At 38.3% G+C, this 20,105-nt stretch overlaps 2 protein-coding genes across 3 annotated transcripts in view; both read right to left on the reverse strand.

Annotated features, from left to right (window-relative positions):
- LOC139145700 (glutathione hydrolase 1 proenzyme-like) overlaps positions 1 to 2,585 on the reverse strand; it is a 29,113-nt gene extending 26,528 nt beyond the window's left edge. Inside the window, exon 1 of the mRNA XM_070717006.1 lies at positions 2,018 to 2,585. Coding sequence (XP_070573107.1) covers positions 2,018 to 2,268 — 251 coding nt within the window. The 5' untranslated portion in view covers positions 2,269 to 2,585. The remainder of the gene's footprint in view (positions 1 to 2,017) is intronic.
- A 3,374-nt stretch (positions 2,586 to 5,959) lies between these two features.
- LOC139145702 (syntaxin-1A-like) lies at positions 5,960 to 17,246 on the reverse strand. Of its 2 annotated transcripts, XM_070717009.1 has the most exons (10): positions 16,871 to 17,246; positions 13,992 to 14,096; positions 13,236 to 13,335; positions 12,837 to 12,911; positions 12,531 to 12,610; positions 12,073 to 12,181; positions 11,572 to 11,645; positions 10,868 to 11,005; positions 10,481 to 10,591; positions 5,960 to 8,068 (listed from the first exon to the last, which is right to left on the reverse strand). In XM_070717009.1, exons 1-10 carry the CDS (start codon positions 16,898 to 16,900, stop codon positions 7,991 to 7,993), a joined length of 900 nt encoding a protein of 299 aa, XP_070573110.1. In that variant the 5' UTR covers positions 16,901 to 17,246; the 3' UTR covers positions 5,960 to 7,990. The 2 variants fall into 2 exon arrangements, with proteins under 2 accessions (XP_070573110.1, XP_070573111.1); XM_070717010.1 differs by lacking the exon at positions 10,868 to 11,005 and having other exon boundaries at positions 16,871 to 17,162.
- Between the last annotated feature and the right edge of the window lie 2,859 nt (positions 17,247 to 20,105).

Raw genomic sequence — 20,105 nt, forward strand, 5'->3', positions numbered from 1 at the left:
AACTCATTCTGAGTGTAGGAAAACGCAAACATCGTACCCAGAGACCTATATACGTGTATAAATAAAAGTCTCAGGGTGACACTACACTTCTGAACGATGTTTACACTTAAGTCAATCAAAACACTAAATATCAATCAAACACTACAACCCTACATACATACTACTATGACCATGGGTCGAGTACGCTTCGTATTCAAATAATTTCCCGAATCTAATCCAAAAGGACATAAAACGAGAAACTATAAATGTACGAAATAAAACTTTTGATGTTCATAGAATCTGCTCGACGGCGATGTGCCAGATGAGTGGCTCTCACGCGATTGGACAGATTGAAATATAGTATGATTGTTACTCAAACGATAAGTGGCAACATTCCAAACCTGATATACAAACAACAATTCAGTGATCCAGTTAGTTAACAGTGGGATGTGACACTTAGGGACAAATATCTGGACCCATATGCAGGGGGCTTGCACTGTACGCTCAGTTGAGGACAGGCCACCACATCTCTGGAGAAGTGGTTGAATGGGAAAACATTTAAAGCCTTACATGAAGATAAAAAGTTGTTGAAAATTCAGACTGCTGCTTTTTCGAAGACAATATATGATTGGAAACTGAAAATGCGTAGAACTCAGAAATAATAGAAATAAAGATGTAATAAATGTTAGATCTTCGAAGGCACAATATTTTCAACGTTTTTATCATTAATACTCCCTCCAAAGATTTAATGGTGCCTTCCCTTACCTAATTTGGCTATTGGATATGTACTGTCTGGATGGTCATTTGTTTACTTGCCATTTCCAATTGACTCTTCTCTTATAATTCCCAAATCATTTCATAATTGATAAAGATCATCTCAGTTACTGAGTTATCAATCATAATAATGCCATAATTTAGCGATGAGAGCGAGCATGCGTAACAGCCTATCTTTTTGGCATATTCTCAATAGTCGAACACTCCAGGGCAGAATACACCGGCAGCTGTCCATATCGGTCGCTGATGACGACTTACGTAGATACAGATGGTTTATTTATAGCCTAGTCTGCGTAACGCATTTCTCTGACACGTATTTAAGTCATCAAGTCACATTCTTTCCATACGATTTCACTCATTGGCCATAGACCAATCAGAGAAAACCTTGGTGGTATCTTGAGTGAATGTTACAAGCATAAAACCCTACCTATCTATATGATATACAAACACTGGCCACCTAATTTGGCGTGTTTGGATAGCATTCAAATATGTCCTTCAAGTGAAATAAATGACCAACCAAGTCATAAATGGAAATAGACCCTTTGTGTAAGTTGATGAACACCTGACAGCAATTTTACACTCTTCCGACCAAAATCTGGCGATGAAAGTCTATGCTCTCATATTCATCATCGGCGACTGTGTTGTATATACGATCAATATAAAAGCGTACAAATAGAGTTAAAGATCCTTTCTGTCAGTCGCATCAACTCGCTGTAAACTCGTAAACTGTCCGAAGACATACGCCGATAGTACTGGTGACTCAGAGCAAATTTACGACCGCGTATACGACCTCATACTTGGCCGGTTTGGTTTCTTATCAAGCGCAAAAATGTGTATTCGAGACGTCTGCTTGGATTACAACCCGGCGTTTAGAACATACTGGTACCAAACGTAAATCTTTCTGTTGGATATATGGTAATAAATACAACACAAATATAGGAATATAATTTGTGTTACAACGCATAAGAACTGGACGAGCGCACGCGAAAAATTGTGAATGTCAGTCCAAATTGTGCGTTCTAGAAAGTACATTGGAACTTATTCAGTGCGCTAATTAGCTTGGGTTAATGATTAGCGTCGACGTAAACCGCGACCTTTGTCAGATTTCCTGACAGCTTCAATTATACAAACTTTGTGCTATTTTATTGGCTTTTCAAACTTTGAACTGTGTGACGTAGGTGCCAAGCCCCCAGACAAGATCCACTCTGCAAAAAAGTCAAAACATTCAGAATATGAAAACACAAAACCGGTTAAATGCACTTACTGTTTAGTGATCTCGTCTTCATCGTACTCCAGTCTTTTCCCGTCAATGTTCAGTTCATCGGTTCCGATAATGTCAACATTGACGGTTTTGTCGTCCGTGTTTTGTTCAGTCTCCTCTGTTATTTCCGCCGCCACGTTTTCGATCCCCATGAGTTCGATTTCCTCTGTTTTTCCCGTCGCGGCTTTCTTGCCATTCTGGTCGCGCGCGTCCGTCGTCTGTGTTTCTTGTTCACATACGGCCTTGCTGTCCATCGTGCCACATGTGAGTGCCACGTCCTACTTGTGGTGTTGTCGAGGTTGTCACTCGATGGTTAGCATCGGTTATGAAAACTGAATGGGCCCAGCGTTAGGGTCGAAGTGCACTGCTCGTATCTAATCAATTTTGGCGATATGTAACACGAACCGCGCCATGCAAAATTAAAATTTAACTAATTTTCATTCGCGCCATTTTCGACCGACTTCGATACGATCACGTATACTGGGTACGCCTATATATCTGGCGCATTGGAGAAGGTCAAGTTAAGGCCGTCTGCTCTCACTAGCTCTATTTACGACAGCCAGTCACTTTAGATCTCACGCTCTGCCACGTGTACATGCGCGTCTGCATCAATGAACAGGATGGAAAATGCATACCAAGCGCGCTAACAGAAACATGTAGGCTGGAAGACGCAGAAGACGTTGAAGTCAAAAGGAGGTCATTTCCAGTAGGATAATCAGTTTCGCTGATCCGTTTATAAAATTGCAAGTCGATACGATAGTTCCCAAAATCTGAACATATTAATGAATAAAATAACATCATTCTCAATGATCAATAAGATGAAATATTAGATGACGGCGGAAAAGATTAGACTACAGAAAATAGATGATCATGTCACAAAACCGAAAAATTTCCATCTTATGTCAAAATACTGTTTAAGATCCCATAGTGCATTACGGTGATTCGGTCTTGAAGACCGAATATGAAATCTAACCATTTATACAAAAAATGTATTTCATGCACGATATGATATATATATATATATATTATATATCACTTCAACATGGCCGCAACATTTATTATAAATTTTACGATGTACATTATGACCAACATGTTTTAACTTTCGTCAATGGCCAACGTACGTTGAATCCGTGGCACATTCATCCGTGGCACTGCACATTTCGGCCAACAAATAAACCGATTGGCATCTTCAAAAAGGAAAATCGAAATAGGGCTTGCGTTGATTACAGTGTTTACATCGGTCGTATGGGTCGACGACCCTGTCTCCCTTTAAACAAAGCTTAGAAATCAGAACTTCTGGCTGATGGGGTACTGCGATAGTTTCAATAGCCCTTATACGTGACCTTATTCGTAATCTATCAAAATTTATATTTTACGCAACGTTCTAGTGCAATTCTAAATATAACAAGTCCAGTTTATCTGAAATGAAATTTTGTAGAGTACATCAGTCTATTTACAGCGTCTTCAGAGATATAACTATATTTTGTGATATGTATACTTACGGGCCGGTGGTCTACATGTGACCAAACACCAACTCTTCCTTGAATTTTTGAGTTTGTCCGTAAAAACGATAAGATTTATGAATCATGAGAATATTTATGAATTTGCGAATCATAGTAGTGTGTCCACAATAATGGTGCACCTTTGAAATTTTGGGACCTGAGATTTTGTAAATGAGTGTTTCATTGCGTTGTGTCAACGCAAGCTAGAATTGTGTTCGCCACAGAGTTCGATGTCATGACAGAGTCCCGTGTCGACTAAACCAAGGGTTGTGTCCGTGAGATAAACTTGTGTCGACCAAATAGGAGTTGCGCTCTACAAGGAAAATGCATCGTTGAAAATATTAATTAATATAATTATAGTTTTAAAGCTTGGTCATTGGAAACTAGACAATTGTTCTCGAACACAAACATTTTAGCCAGAGAAAGTACACAGATTTTTCCTCCATGAGCACTAAAATGAACGGATTTAGCATCGAGGGAGATGCAGTTAATTAGGCTGTGGTGGACTGCCGATCCCTATCTTAGTTCTGCCAAAGTAACTAACTCCTGATCCATCAAAAGATAGTAAAGATCCATTCCTCTGAAGGAAAACAAAATTTTGCCCGAACCTAGGAATTTACCAGTCCTGTACTTTTTTAATGCAATGTTCACTAAGTTCATCCTTCAAAACAAAGATACTGCTGAGGAAAGGATGGTTCATTATCGTTAAGAATTATACGGATTTAGAAGTCAAAGAATCACATACACTGGTTTACTCTTTGCCAGACTATGAACTCGTCACGCGTTTGTTCACTGCTGAAGTAAGTGAGTTGAGGGCGCTGTAACAACTCCGTCCACAACCCGTGTAAACTCGCACGATTATCAATGCAGCCTACAGGCGGCAGTACAATGGATTCGTGAAATGAATGTCTGCGCGTACTGTTGTGGTGGTTTATGCATCGCACGCCAGTGAGTGAATAATATATTGGGGGGCACTCTCGCCCCTCGAATTGGATACAGGTGTACTTTGGACAGTTCGACCCACAAAGCACAAATTATACACAATTTTACGTTAAATCGGAGGGGTAGAGGTCAAAAGTGTACATTTTGGCCCAAATACCGGCGTCAAAACTCTACATTTCCTAGGAAAACAGCAGGTCAAAATCGTGCTAGATGCAAAACAGAGCAAGAGTCTCCATTTTATCAACACTTCCTTGGTCGTAAGTCCAAATATGGCGGCAAAGGCGAGGTAAAAACTGCGACATATTTTTATCTGTGTATACACTTCCAACGGCTGAGTGAAAATGACAGCAACAAATTGACACGTATGAGAAAGGCTCGGTTCAAAACTAGGTGGCCTGTTCAAAGTTGTCTTGTGGCTTTAAAATTACAGAGGGTGAAATTTTATTCAATATAGTAATACACCGACCACATCATCGTCGGATGTCAGAACTCACCTGCGTAAAATAGTGTAAAATACGTCATAGTAAAAACTGGAGCCATACGACTCATTCATCATTAAATTTGCAACTGAACATCGGTTGTCTGATTTTTCTCGGCGAACATAAGGGCTTTTCACTGATTGGGAAATAAGTATTGAAGTGCCAGTATTTCTCTCTTTTTGGTGTTGTATGTGCAACTGCAAGTTGTTGTTCCACATCCAAAAGCATGTTGAAGCACTATTTAGCTTGTCAACACAGTGTTTATGAGTATAAAATGCAATGATGAATTCTATTCCTGAAAAGAATTCCGTTGTCAACAATAACAATGCAGTCTACAAATGTACAGGCTGAGTTGACAAGCTGAATATTGTGTCTCAATATACTTCGGGGAGTAGAACAAGAAATTGTAATTTATACACAAAACAAAAACTGTTAAGAAAATCATCAAGTTACAGCCACTGGCCTTATAAGATAGAATGCGTCTTGGGAAAAAATAGTCGGACTCTCAAATTTTTTCCAATACTTTTCTGACCTACCACTTATGAGGGCTCATTTCGAAACACCTGACATCACTTCACTTTCATGAATTTGACTTTGTTGTGTGTACCGGTGCTTTACTGTCTGTTCTGTGTCTATGTAATTGACCATGTATTACGAAATTTGACCTAGTGTCATCGGATTATGGATGGGTATGATTGCGATTATTTTTCGAAGGTCTTGGAGTTAGTGAAATTTTAATCGTCTTAGTTTTGTGAAATTCAAAATATCGGTAAATCTCGGGTAATCTGTTTCTCTGGAACCAAACTTTACACAGTGACCCCTGATTTTTATTCTAGATTTTTAAAATCAATTGTTGAAAGTTTCCCAGGAAAAATTTAAGCAAAAGTTTAAGTGTTTAAACTTCAAGGCGCGTACTACCCTTAAGTCAAGGGGACACAAGAAAACCGTAAATGACGGGTCTGCTTAGTTCGGGAGAAGATGATCTTAAAGTTACTGAACATTTAGAAAGATCGTTGCAAAGGTTAGTGTAAATGGTATAATTTAATCAAGAGTAGTCTTGCTATCAGAAAGTCATTTTTACAACAATATGTAGTCTGTTGGAGTTGCTACAACTGCAAATAAGAACTTGAAACACATTTCAATTCTATGTTAAAGACATACTTATTTCCGAGGATATCATTCTCTGCAAACGAACGTTTCAAATAAACTGACCGTATCATGCACAACGATATTAATATCATACAAATGAAGTGTCACTTTTCTAAATGTGACGTAAATGGACTTTTTTCTGTAAAACGTGCACGACAACGCTAAACTAAAAATGTAAACTTGTCTTTGTCTACCGCCATAACTCAACAAAAAAATTACATAATTTTTCATGTGATACTTTCGCTTCAGGTTGACAAATATACACTGTTTCACTGACGTGCACTTGGCTCTTAAACTTTATGAATAATGAATAACTAACTACATTTATTTCACCATTATCATCATTTCAGTACCTCAGGCATTTTGCAGTTCCGTAAGTTCCGATAAGTTTTTCAAGAGTTTTAAATATTAAACTGACCTTAAACAATAATAAATCTTTTCGGAAAATGTACCATTAACGAGTAGATTGTTGTAATGAACTTGGAGTTTACGGAAACGAGTGGTATTGATCAATTACTTGTTCTCATGAAAACAAAATTATGCGGTTTCTGACGGATTCGCAAATATTACTTTGGGAAACGCAGAGATGCGAGAGCAGGGGAGTCGCAGGGGGTTCGGTGTGGTACACATTTACAGACCGCCTAGGCCACTTATCGATAGCTGTTGGAAATACATTTCGTTTATATAGCTTTTTTCAACTCATCTTCAATCTTGCTGAAACTTAGTACATGACTGTGTCTGATGAACGGTTCAAGCTGTTACATACAACTGTGGACATTTCATCGACTGTTTATAGTAGCTGTTTCGGGGTTATTTTAGTGTCTTAAGGTGGCGCTGCACGTATCAGGGCGTATTTTGCAACAAAATAACAAGTTTGCAGAGATTCTTTCAATTTTAAGTAATTTGCAAACCCAAGATTAAAATAGTGGTCCAGATCACCTTTTAGCTTGTCAAGCAGTCTTAAGTGGGGTGAGAAAAAAGTGTAAATTTATGAAAATTTATGCAAATCACCCAATTTCCTGGTTTCCTTTCCTCCCAATTTCAAGATTTCTGGCTGGGTCAAATTTTCACATTATGTTCTTTAAATACTATTCAGCAAAACGAGCGTTTTGTTTGGTAATAAAGTTCTTACATTTGGAATATATAGTTTTAATTTTGCTTATCATGATTTTAGTCACTTTGTTGAGTGCCAGTTTTGCAGCCCCTGCCATTTTAGAATCAGGATAGAAAATGAACAATAAAACGGTCGTTTTTGCTACATATACTCTTCGTTTCAAATGAAATATTGAAGGGAAACAGTCGTCGTAACTGCGCCTTTGCGAGATTCTTGTTTACAAACAATGCATTTCGTGCACGATATATAGATGCATCATCATAGCTGCAATATTTAAATTATACGATGTAGATTATGACAGACATGTTTTAACTTTCATCAATCACCGTCATACCTTTGATACAGTGTTTACATTGGTGGTATGGGTCCCATACAACGTTTGAGGGCAGTTCCGACGACTGTATCCCTTTAAATTCCTGAAAATAGTGTTAAGTACATTAATTTTATCACTATTGCCAAAATTTAGGATTTCTACCCCTTCATCCTTCGAGTAAACTATTGCTACCATACTAAACTTTAGATTCTCTGCTTTTTGAAAATATATAGTATGAGGGGGTTTCCTTGTCATCTTAGATGAGAAATATTCCTTTGAACAAAACTGTAGATGCAACTCCACCTTACAATCTAAAATGGTGGGATAAAATTTCAAACAACCCTCCCAGAAATCAAGTTTGTTTTATCGTCACTTTGAAAAACAAGTCTTCTGAATGACCTGCACACCGCATAGCATTCTGGGATTTGATCGCTCGTCACTGATAAAGCACTCCCATGGCGTTCATGGTACGAGTCCTTACGTCAGTAGAATCACTAGTAGCGTAACAAGAACTGCTATAGCGACGGTTATAATGATGATGATGATTATCTTCTTCTGCAAATAAATAAACGAATAACAGACATGTGAAGAGAGGGACATAAAAGCCACAATGTCAAAGATAGAAAGCAAACTAAGAGGGCAACATATTGTTTTGAAGTACGTATAATTTCTGGTACCTTTATGATTAGGGTAGAATGCGCCGCCAGAAGACATGTTCGGACTCTAAAATTTTTCCAATATTCTTTTGGCCTACCACTTGTGGAGGCGTATTTAGAAGCTTATAGAGTAAATAAAGATTTGAACGGCTTAGTTTTGTGAAAATCGAGACTTTTATATTCCGCCATACAGATAATACAGGGATGGCGGCCATTTTGAATTTCAACTATCTGTAAATATTGGATAATTCGTTTCACTAGTACCAAAATTTGCACTGTGACCTTCAAATTTTACTCTCGGTTTTGAAAGAGAATGGTTGAAATTTTTGGAAAAAAAGTTTGAGCTACAGTTTGTCTTTATTCGAGGTGCAAACTACCGTTAGGAACTGGTCAGTTTCTTCGGCCTAGGGGGGGGGGGGGGGTGGATTAATTTTTTCCGACGTCAAAAAGTGGCTGACCCCCCTACTCCAAATTTTGAAAACAGGGTGACCCCCTATTCCAAATTTCGAAAACAGGGTGACCCCCCCCCGCACGTGACAACTGTAAAACAAAAGGTGGACAGAAATTATATATATATATATATATATATATATATATATATATATATATATATATATATATATATATATATATATATATATATATGTGTGGTATATATATATATATATATATATATATATATATATATATATTTATTATATTTTAAATACATTTCTATTTTAACAGTCATTCTGTGTTTTAAAGAATTTTTTGACATGTCAGTTGTAAGATAGGATTTTCAAAGTGTCAATCTTAAAGTTTGAAAACAGTACATTTTGAATGAGCTATGAATGTATTTCACACTTTCTATGCTTAACCAGATGTCCTGAATTGTTGTACAGAAGTGGATGTCAATCATTAATATCAAAGAGGACAAAGTAGTAAATCAAAAATTTTGATGGGTGTTAAGACTTGCCAGCCATCCAATTAAATCTCCTGAGGAGCCATATATAGGCATTTTAGCCAAATCTGATGTGTGCAGTGTCTGAGATGACCTTTTCTTGTAACATTGAAACCATAAAAGCACAGCTAATAATGACAAAAACTGCCTTTTTAACTGTTATTTTGTTCATAAAAATGCATCATTCTACAGAAAACCTGAGACACAAAGGAAAACAGTTGCATCAATGAGAACGAAAGATATCTTGTCATTTTTCTATCTCTAAAATAAGTCACTGTATCAAATATATATTGTGAAATATTTGTGCATGTTGCTTTCTCATACTGAATTCTCATAGAGAGAACAGAAACGTATCAGGAATTTGTCTTGCTTATCATATGAAATACAGATTTCATAACGGTACACTTTCACTTAGCAAACATCGAGATATCTCTGGCATATATCTCTGATTTATTAAAGTATGGTGCCCGAAGGGCGTGGAGAAAAATATGGAACATCCTGATATCTATGATATATATGTCTTGTATATTAAAGTCATGCACAGGAAGGGCGTGCTAAAAAATGTCTGATATATTAAAGTAATGCGCCCGAAGAGCATGCTGAAAAATATTGAACATACAGATATCTCTGATATATGTATGCCTGATATGTTAAAGTTGGGCATGCTGAAAAATATGTCTGATTATTAAAGTTACGCGCTAAAAGGGCGCGCCGAAAAACGCAACTGAATGATGAAATTTGAGGCTAACACGATGTCTTTTTGACAATGATGAGCCTGTGTCGAAATTCAAAAACACACTGACCCCCCTATTGGGCATTTCAAAAACATGGTGACCCCCTATCTCCAAAGTCAAAAACAGGGTGAACCCCCCCCCCCATGAATCCACGCCCCCCCCCAGGCCGGAGAAACTGACCAGTCCCTTAGTGTTGAAATGAATGTCTTGGGAAAGGAAAATCTAGCATTTTTGTCAGCTTACAGTGGTGGTATACTGATGAGATGCCATAAGCAATTTTGAATACGATCCGATACAATATCTATACAACATCATCGCATTACAACACACTTCAGAAAGTGCGACATAACTTGTAAACACAACTTAAACATCATAGACCTCATCGTCATCGTCTTAAATCACCGCTGCCCCGGGAAAACGTCATAATGCCATATCCGTTTACATGTACCATGATAATAAAGCGATGGCCCAATTAGGGGTGAATTTGAGATAAGTCGCTCAACGTTTATAAAATAATGGCATCTACAAAGTTTTTAATTACATTCTCTTCGGCCTTGACAAGATACCAACAATCAGCTAGGTCATGAACTTTGGGTTTTCCCCAGTATGAACAGGACTTCGCATCACCTAAACTTACCCGTCGTGCTTTGCTTTGATACGCCACGGCCTTCTTAGTTGACTCCTGCGCTTGCGCAACGTAATCGGCTGCCTCACTCACATTGCGTTCGACGTTATTGACCATCTCACCCTGCAGGGAGGCAAAAGATTGGTTGGTATTTCTGAGCTACGATGTATTTGGTATTGATGGTATGCGTATCATTCTTACGATAATACTTCCCACCATTTATTCCTCAGACAATTTCATCATCGACAAATACCTAAAACACTGAGCACTGCTCTGCCGCTAAAAATACTCTACCGCCACGACTATCATCACCATATTAATCATAGCTTATCAATTTGATTTCCAGTATTACTTTTTTCATCTACATACAGGTTCGCACTAACAACGCCCTCAACCTACCTGTTCTTCTACTAGAGTTGCTAAATCTACAAACATATCATGGAGTTCTTTGATGCTTTGTTCAAGCTTGATGAGTTCATCATATCTGGCTTCGATGTCCCCCAGTGCTTGTTTCGCCTGCTGGGTCTCCGTAATGATCTGACCGACGACACAGAAATAAAATCAGAGTTGAAACGACAATGAACACTTAACGAATGCATTAATTCCTTACGTTGGTTTACTTTGTGTGTAAAGAAATTGAGTCACGTGGGCACACGTGTTTCGCTTGGGCACCTGAACAACACAGGGGCCAATATTCCTTACGAAAACAATCGGTTTCCTAGGGGGCTTCACACAGTCAAGTTTGTTAAAGGTGTGATCTTCTAAGAGTATGTCACTTTGTAATGTTATTCTATGCTTAGTAGCATAGTTTCTTCAATCTTAACAATTCCACAATTTCATGACATATCAATTTTGACGAAATCAACTTTTCCGGAATGCGTGATGTATCACAAATGTCGTGACAGTGGTCAATGAAATTGCGTGACAATCATCAATCTATTGATAGTTAAGCCATTTGGCAGTCTTTAGACTGACATTTGAAACACTGACTAGTTTGTCCAGGGAGGGGACATTTCGTTTGATGTTAGTAAATCAGTCATTGTTTTCTACGGCTTGTACTCCATGCAATTGATCAACTACTGTCATCCGCCTTAAAGACTTACACTTGACGTAAATACTGCACTGCTGCCAGACTCCAACATATTTTCTATTTCTTCTTCGGTTGTGCTTTGACCCGCTGTCATGAGAGAACAGATAGTTTCGCTTTGTTCAAATTGTGCAGACAAAATACATTTACATCTTCAAAATCCTAAATCGTTCAATGTAAGCAAACGCAGATGTAGTGATTTCGTAATGTTATGAATTATTTCCCAGTATTTGTTTATCATTAAATTGGTAATACAACACCATCAGTAACAACAATATCAATCAAAATCATCATCATCATCGTCATCATCGTCATCATCATCATCGTCATCATCATCGTCATCATCGTCGTTGTCGTTGTCATCTTCGTCGTCATCATCACCACCACCATCATCATCATCATAATCATCATCATTATCATCACAAGGGACTGGTTAAGGAAACGAAGATAAAAAGATGGACATTTTGAAATAATTTTAAAGGGAAACAACCAGCAAGAATGAGGGAAATAAACTCACTAATTTGAAGTTGTCTTTGTATTCTATCTTTACACTTTTCACGGTATTCCAGCTGTGCGTTGCTGTATTCCGTCATTGCTTGCAAGAAATCGTGATGCAGTGATCCATACTGTCGGCAGAGATAAGATTGTCAGCGCATGTGCATTTACAGAACATTTACCCTTGGAAATTTGTTTTCTGCTCAGAATCTGCCTTGGTAATTTGGTCTCTGAGAATTTATTATTTGGATGCAGGCAACAACTCTAAATCGTAATACATGCTTTCGGTTTCTACATGACGATTTTTTTCACGATACGTCACAGGTGTGTCATTGAATAAAGGTTGATTATCTAAAATTTTAAACCTATGTTGGTAACATGCATGCGTTACATACAGGTATAACTTTTTTGCTTTATTTCCACTGTCTTTTCTACCGGATTCTAAATTGTGAATTTAAACCCGGACATGACGACACAAACCTGGTTTTTCCGGATACGAAAGTCGGCGGGAGATTTCAAATTTTGTTGCATTTTATCTTCTTCTATACTTTTCTGGATGTCTGGAGAGAGAGAGAGAGAGAGGAGAGAGAGAGAGAGAGAGAGAGAGAGAGAGAGAGAGAGAGAGAGAGAGAGAGAGACGCATTTATTGAAACGACAAAGTAGATTTCTTGTAATGTACTAAAAAGTATTATGTTCATTTCACGGATATACGACTATTTTGATTATGTTAATACATACAAAGGACAAGCCAAGATGCGTGACACTTCATCATCGGCACGTTCTTACCTTTCAGCTTACTTCTTACTTTGGACGCATGTTTCTTAACTTCCTTCACGAGTCTGTCGACTTCAGCTTTGTCCTCTGTGAAACGTAAAAGTGACCGTTGAGACTAGCAATCGTGTTAGATTTGAAAATAGTTATGTGAATTCAACCGGGTTCCTTAGCTATACATTAGCATGTATGCGCAGCATAATTCAGTTGATTTTTTTCAAGGTGTCAAGAAGAAGTGAAATTTTGCTCACGCCGCTTTCTAAATATCTTAAAAGACTGACAATAACATGAATATCGTCTGAACAGTATATCTGTACATACTGAACTGCGACAGTCAGGTCATATCTACTCATCTGTTAGTAGTTCGTTCACTGGTAAAATATTGTTTTCAGGGTATTACTGAAAAGGCCCTACCTTTTTTGGGTTGTGGAGCAGCTAGAAGTGCACTGTAAGTTTTCTTCAACTTGTCCAGGCATTCTCTGATACTGTCGATAGAACCGCGAGTTTCCTCTACCTGCAATAGTGCTTGTTAAAAGTGGTATCTGGAGTGCATTCTGCGTCTTCTCTATAAGTACACAGCAGTCCCTCCCCCCCCCCCCCCCGTTTTAAAGGTATACAGTCACTGTAATCTAAATATCTGAAAATGACGCCAATATATGGTCAAAAGGGGCGTTCCTGGGTATTCAAAATACCCGTGTGAGGGCGCTGTTTTTTAAAAGCGGTCACCCTGTGATTGGTTAGATTTTCTCTTTCCATGGTAACTGTGGCAAAATTGGAACAGGTGACGGTATACCTTTAAGTATACATTTGGCTATACATTGAAATTGGCCTCAGATGCTATGATATACATGATTATTTCAAACTTCTTACACATTTTTTTCTTGTGACCCATTCTTTGTTTCTGGGTTGCCAGGTCATTTTGCCGAGCTTTACAAAATCTGTCAACATCGTCATGTTCAAAGTTTGTTATAAGAGCACCGATAACCTTATAAATAGTTGCACCATCGGTACTTCTGTTGTTGCATACACGCTGGGCAAATATTGACGTCAAAGGTCACGTGACTCTCTCCAAATATGGATAACAAAGTGGCAGACGAAGATGAACAACACGTCGTCTGTCGTCTAATGTTGCTTTGTGACTGGTTTACGTGAATATAATACGTAGCTTACCTCTTGAAAGAATTCCTGCATAAAATTGGCGCTGCTATCGTCCCCAAAATTGATGACGACGCCGCTATCTTCTAACTCCCCTTCCTCGTCATCGTTGCTCTGTGCCTATAGAAAAGAGATGTTCAGTGACAATCGATGGTGAAATTTTCGAATGGTGCTTGAAACTGTGACAGCTGAATTTAACCTGCTGTACGGTTGCTTTATATAAGATATAAATATAAAATGGTGAACATACAAGACGATATACTGGTATTCACCTAAATGATAGATTGAATTTCGAATTTTGGGCATATATATGTATGTGAATATATATATATATATATATATATATATATATATATATATATATATATATATATAATAATTTATATATATATATATATATATATATATATATATATATATATATATATATATATATATATATATATACATATACGTTGTAGAACAGCGAACAACCATATAGTATGTCGATTGAGAAAATTACAGTCTTTCCATTGCTGGGACCGATTCTGTATGCATATGTGTTTGTGTGGGTGTGTGGGTGCGTGTGTGTGTGTGTTTATGTGTGACAACATCGGGCAACTCCGATGTGTGTGCGGTGTTTGCTGTACATTCAATGGGGTGGCGGAAGGCATACCCGAGCACAGCCCCTCCACCACACTGTGGCCTAAGTTATAGCCCCCAATATGGTTGACGAACATCGGATCACTCCGGATGATAGCGCCTCATTTTGAGATATATGTCTGTTGAAGATTATAATAGATTTGGATCGGGGCAACACACTATTATTTGCAAAACTTTCGAGTTTACATTCCCTCAAATTTTTGTTCGAAGTATTTGTTCAAGATATTATGATTTGCAAAATGTACGAAATACAAAGATACAAACCTTGAGATATTCACGTTTCAGGGCTCTATTTATGTAACTACATCGTGACAGACTAAATTAATAACTTATTTGTAGGTCGCCTGACGACCATATGGGACGGATGAGTTTACGTATTTCTCTGCGCAATGATACCTAGTAACAAGCTTATAATTGATACACCTAGCAATAGGGCTCGTGCTCCGCACTTACGCGTTAAAAACGACTGCGATCTATGAAGAATAATTTTAATGTCCCTTTCGCGTATTGCGAATAATTTTGTATAAACACACGTTGGTTAAATTTGTGAAAAAAGAAAGCCTCTCTGACTAATTCATCAAGTGGCCAGTGTCGCATCTCACTGGAGATTACCCACTCTAGAATATTTTTCTCGTCAATATCTAGCGACATCGTCAGTTGCCCCCTAACGCGAATGCAATGCTGATAAGTTGATCAAACTCAGCACCCTGTTCGTTTATTAACTCGACAACGTAAAGTAAGCGACATAGTTTTCCTGCCATGTCCATAGGCATGATTGCCACGTCAGTACTGTACAGTAGTCTAACGTGCTTTAAATGTGTTTTATTTCGTTCAATCTTTAAACCAAGTATCGTAACCATTGTACTTACGTGCGAAACGATAGTTTGGATGAATCAAAGACGTATACGCATGCGCTGCCGAAAACTCGATTATCATATACCTACATTCACGTGCCTGTGTAAACCTATGGGAGGACAACATTTTTCATCTGTCATAACTTTCGATCGGTGAGTTTTAGTTTTAACATATATATCAGTCAATAAACGTAAATTGTGGAATGTACACCCCCTCTCTCTCTCTCTCTCTCTCTCTCTCTCTCTCTCTCTCTCTCTCTCTCTCTCAAAGTATTGCATGTCTATATTGAACGGCCGATGTATGTATGTATGTATGTATGTATGTATGTATGTATGTATGTCTGTATGCATAGACACGCACCACTGTCTATAACCTATGTATAGACTGTAGTTTTCCTGCCATGTCCACAGGCATGTATCATGTATGTACCTGTGAATGTATTGCTATATTGCTGTAGCATAGAAACAATCACAATTCAAAGTGTTTCATTATATACACTGAAGTGTGTAGGGCATGTAGAACTTGAAACCTCGCTCCCCTCTCACGTGTAACTGACTGAGTCAATGAATAGGGTCGACTTGGTTTGGTTTACATCATTCTTGTTCTCCTTTTCCGACAAAGACCTCAGATTTACACCGGTTACTGACAAAGGAGATGTTTTGTAACTAAATTTTTATGACAAAATTCGTAAAATTACAACTTCCCCTATGTTACTTTAGCATGGTATTATTTTTAAAAAAAGAAAAAAAAAGAAAGAAAATCGCATACATCTCGAATATTTTGGTGCTTTCAGCGTCGTCTGCTCACTTGGCAAGACAAAGTGGCCTTCATGCATTTTCACCGGACAAATGGTGCAAAACATTCCATTTGAATAGTAGGACAGTTCGTAATCGGACTGCAAAGCGTGGTCCAGACCAGGTCATGCACGGACGTTTACTTGTACTTCCCCATTTCATTGAAGACTAAGAGTAAAACAGACTTCCCTAAACATGAGTGGAACACTCCGATTGACCTATCTCTTCGCCCAACTGCCAACACACCGTCATCGCATCGTAAAGTAATCAGACCTCCCTCCTGTGACGTCATGACTCTAAAATAAGCCCACAACAGGAAGGCCAATACGTGATAGAGCTTGTCCAACCCTGCTGATCACATTGTTGTTGTTCAATACAAAATGAAAATGATTATCAAAACAATATGGATGACGACTAAATATTGGTCGTAGACTCATTTCAATGTCGACTCTGCGTTAATCCATGACGTCATCTGTATACTATCCAAAGTTCGCAACCTTCTTCACTGATTCCCTTCGTGATTTGAAATTCTTTACAGAGCAGGAAAATAAAGCCTACACTGTGTTTTGATGTAATATATTAGGGTAGGATATGTTAACTTACCGACTGAAGGGCGGCCAATCGGTCTCGCATATTTACCACTTGTAGGTGTTTTTCGGTAGCTTGTGTGAGTCAGTCAATCACGGTAGAAGGCGTTACCAGCACGTCTTGTCACGTCCGCCTTGTGTATAGTGGACGTTCTCTATCAATCCCATAGAATCAGTCTGAGACCCACAGAATCAGCCTATGTTATTCCTGTGCCAAGTTGTGTCTACTATCTTTGCGACGCGGATGGAAGACTGTGATACAGTATTACCGGGAAGAGATAGATCCTGACTTCGGCTCAGTCGAGCCGGATGACCTTTGACCTCCAAAGAGAGAAGGATTTAAGTTGATATTAAAAATAGGTTTAATATTTAACTGGGCGGCACTGTGCGGTAATGAAGGACTGGAAAGTTTGTGAAGTAGTTTTGCCACTATTAACACTCGCGTTGTTTTGTAACGGAAGTTGAGATAAGGGATATAAGATACGGAAGTTTAGAGAAAGCTGTCAGATGATATTGGCAACGCCGCGGAGATAATACAGAACGGAAACGAAGATGAAAACTCATCGTGTATATAAAAACAGAATATGGAAAAGTTGTATACAGCCGAAAGCGAGTTCGAGCACAGTCACCCGTGGTCTACTCCGCTCTGCGTCTATGAGCCCCATCGAAATAGACCACAGGTGACTGTGGTTCAAGTATATATACTAGTAACCTTTTCACACACAGTCGCTTGTGAACCAATACACTGCGGACTATGTGCGCTAAGCACTACGTGTAATTTCTAATGCGTAGCGCACAGCGGCCGCAGTGTATCGGTTCGCAAGCGACTGTGTCTTCACAATTATTATTTGTGACACAGGAGAAGTTCAAACGTCAGACATCCTGTGTTGAGGTATGGTGTACTGTCTAGGGGTATTAAACATATACAGTAATCATATGAAAGTGAAAGCAAAAATGAAGTAGATAATGTTCTTACATCGAATACGGGAAATTCCATATGCCTTGTCTTTCAACGTTAAAACTGTAGACTTTATGAAGCCGATAATGGGACAAAATTCAAAGATGCTTTTCAATTTTGTAGTGAAACTTGTCAGATCGGAGCTGAGCTGATATCGCTGCCGTGCTTTGCGGATTGCATGGACAATGAAAACATGCGCATGGCATTTGACATCAAATCCCCCTTCTCTAAACGAAAAACTTTGGAAGTACGAAACATTTCTATGGAAAGATTTTTGAGCAGCAAACATTTTGAGCAGCAAACATTAAAAATCTGAACATTGCGCATATTATACGCGGTTTCAATGACGTAGCCATAGAATATTAGAGCCAATTTGTACACGATAATCGAAGTAGAATTAAAGGGAGGGGCTCGTTCCGTCTGCGGCTGTGCGTATGGGACCAATACAACCGATCTGTTGCTATGCACAATAAGTCCCAACATCAGTCGTGCATTTCCAAAATTTTTAAATGGCAGCTGTACCGAAACTGGAGACCGCGGCTGAGACAGTTTCATATAACGTAGGGACGCAACCAAAGTTTGTTTAGCCAAGTTATGCATTGATTGGAAAGCTACAAAACTGGTAAACTGTGAACATGTATAAAATGATGAATTTGCTTCACATTTTTTCGACATGCAATTGTTATCAATGAGAAAATCGCGCAGCCGCAGACGGGGCGGCCCCTCCCTTTAAACCTCAACCTCTCATACACAATGCGTTTTGTTTATTGTGCACGTAATTTCATTATCGACTACCCCTTACGAGGTTTGTTGAAAGGATATTTCCTGATTTTTTTCCTCAGATTTACAACCTCAATGTAGGCGATGAAGTTTAACATCTATTGATCTGATTTTAATCTGCAGCCCTTGGTGTTCTGTTCTGGACGTGCTGACACAATCCTCATACTTCTGGCAACCATCATCAGTTCTAAATTTGTATTTCCGACTCAGTGTCTTCTGTTGTACGATAACTGCGAAAGACATGATAAATGTCAAATTATGATTTCATTGGTGAGTGCAACAAGGTTCAGTAATTCCAAGTCTTATCTGAATTTATCCCTATTGTAATAGATATGAATGATATCAATTTAGCTTACACGAATAATCAATTTTCAGCTTTCGGATGACACTGACGTATTTCAAATTTTACTCCCCTTTACAATCGTTGACAATGTTTACTACAGAAACTATTGAAGCTCACCGTTTGACGATCTGAACTTTTAAAGTTACCCAAAATAGTTGAAAGATTACGGGAAGTTGTAATAAATATCGGTGACCTTTAAGCGGCTTGTCTAAGACCGAAGGCACCATGAAAAATTCTCCACAGCAGGCTTTATGTATTGTATTTCCATTGTCACTATCACTTATACATGTATCACATCAAGGGCAAGTTCTCGGTGTGAAGGATATTTCAATGGCCGCTGCCATTCTTGGCCAGACTGGAAATTACCAATTGTTGCTATTTCAATGAAACTTTCAGTAAATTCAAATGAATTTTCAAATGTGAAAACCGCCTGGACGTCTGGCTGCGATAGGGTCTGCAGTAATGCTGAACTTTTTTTTTTTTTTAAATTTTTTTCCCATATTTTTTTTATTGCAAAAAAACAAGACACAAGAAAAACGAACAAAACAGAGAAATTACAAAAACAGGAGACAAAAGGAAGGAAAAACAAAAAAACAACAAAGAGGCACTGTCTTTACAAAAAAAAAAAAAGGACCAAGGAATTTAAAGTGTCACATCAAAAAAATAATGCTGAACTTTAAAAACAGAGATTGGCGAATTAGCGATGGAAGGACTGTGGTGATATGATAACAAATTTAGTGTCAAAATCAACAAAATATAACTTTACGATTGTAAAAGCGACTAAAAAACTCATATCACAGGGAGTCAGTAGATACACCAGACGAGACTTCCTCAATCAGGCGGTCTGCTGAAAACAAATTTGCCAGTCAGAGGCTGAGAGGCAGCGTGTTTGCAAGGTTATATCTGATTGGTCGATTGTCACTATTCACAGCAACTTAGGGAGTTTATTTGTATTATTTCATTATAACGGTAAGATTCTGCCAACCAATTGGATAACAGCTTCGAAATCGCTGCGAGTCGGCAACAAATTTGCCAGTCAGAGGGAGGGTCGTCGGAACTGCGCATGTGCGACTATTTCGTTCACAAACAATGTATTTCACGCACGATATCTAGCTGCATTTAAAATTTACGATGTACATCATGGCAAACATATTTACAGAAACTTTCATC

This window comes from Ptychodera flava, chromosome 12, assembly GCF_041260155.1.
Source record: "Ptychodera flava strain L36383 chromosome 12, AS_Pfla_20210202, whole genome shotgun sequence".
Taxonomy (NCBI): domain Eukaryota; kingdom Metazoa; phylum Hemichordata; class Enteropneusta; family Ptychoderidae; genus Ptychodera; species Ptychodera flava.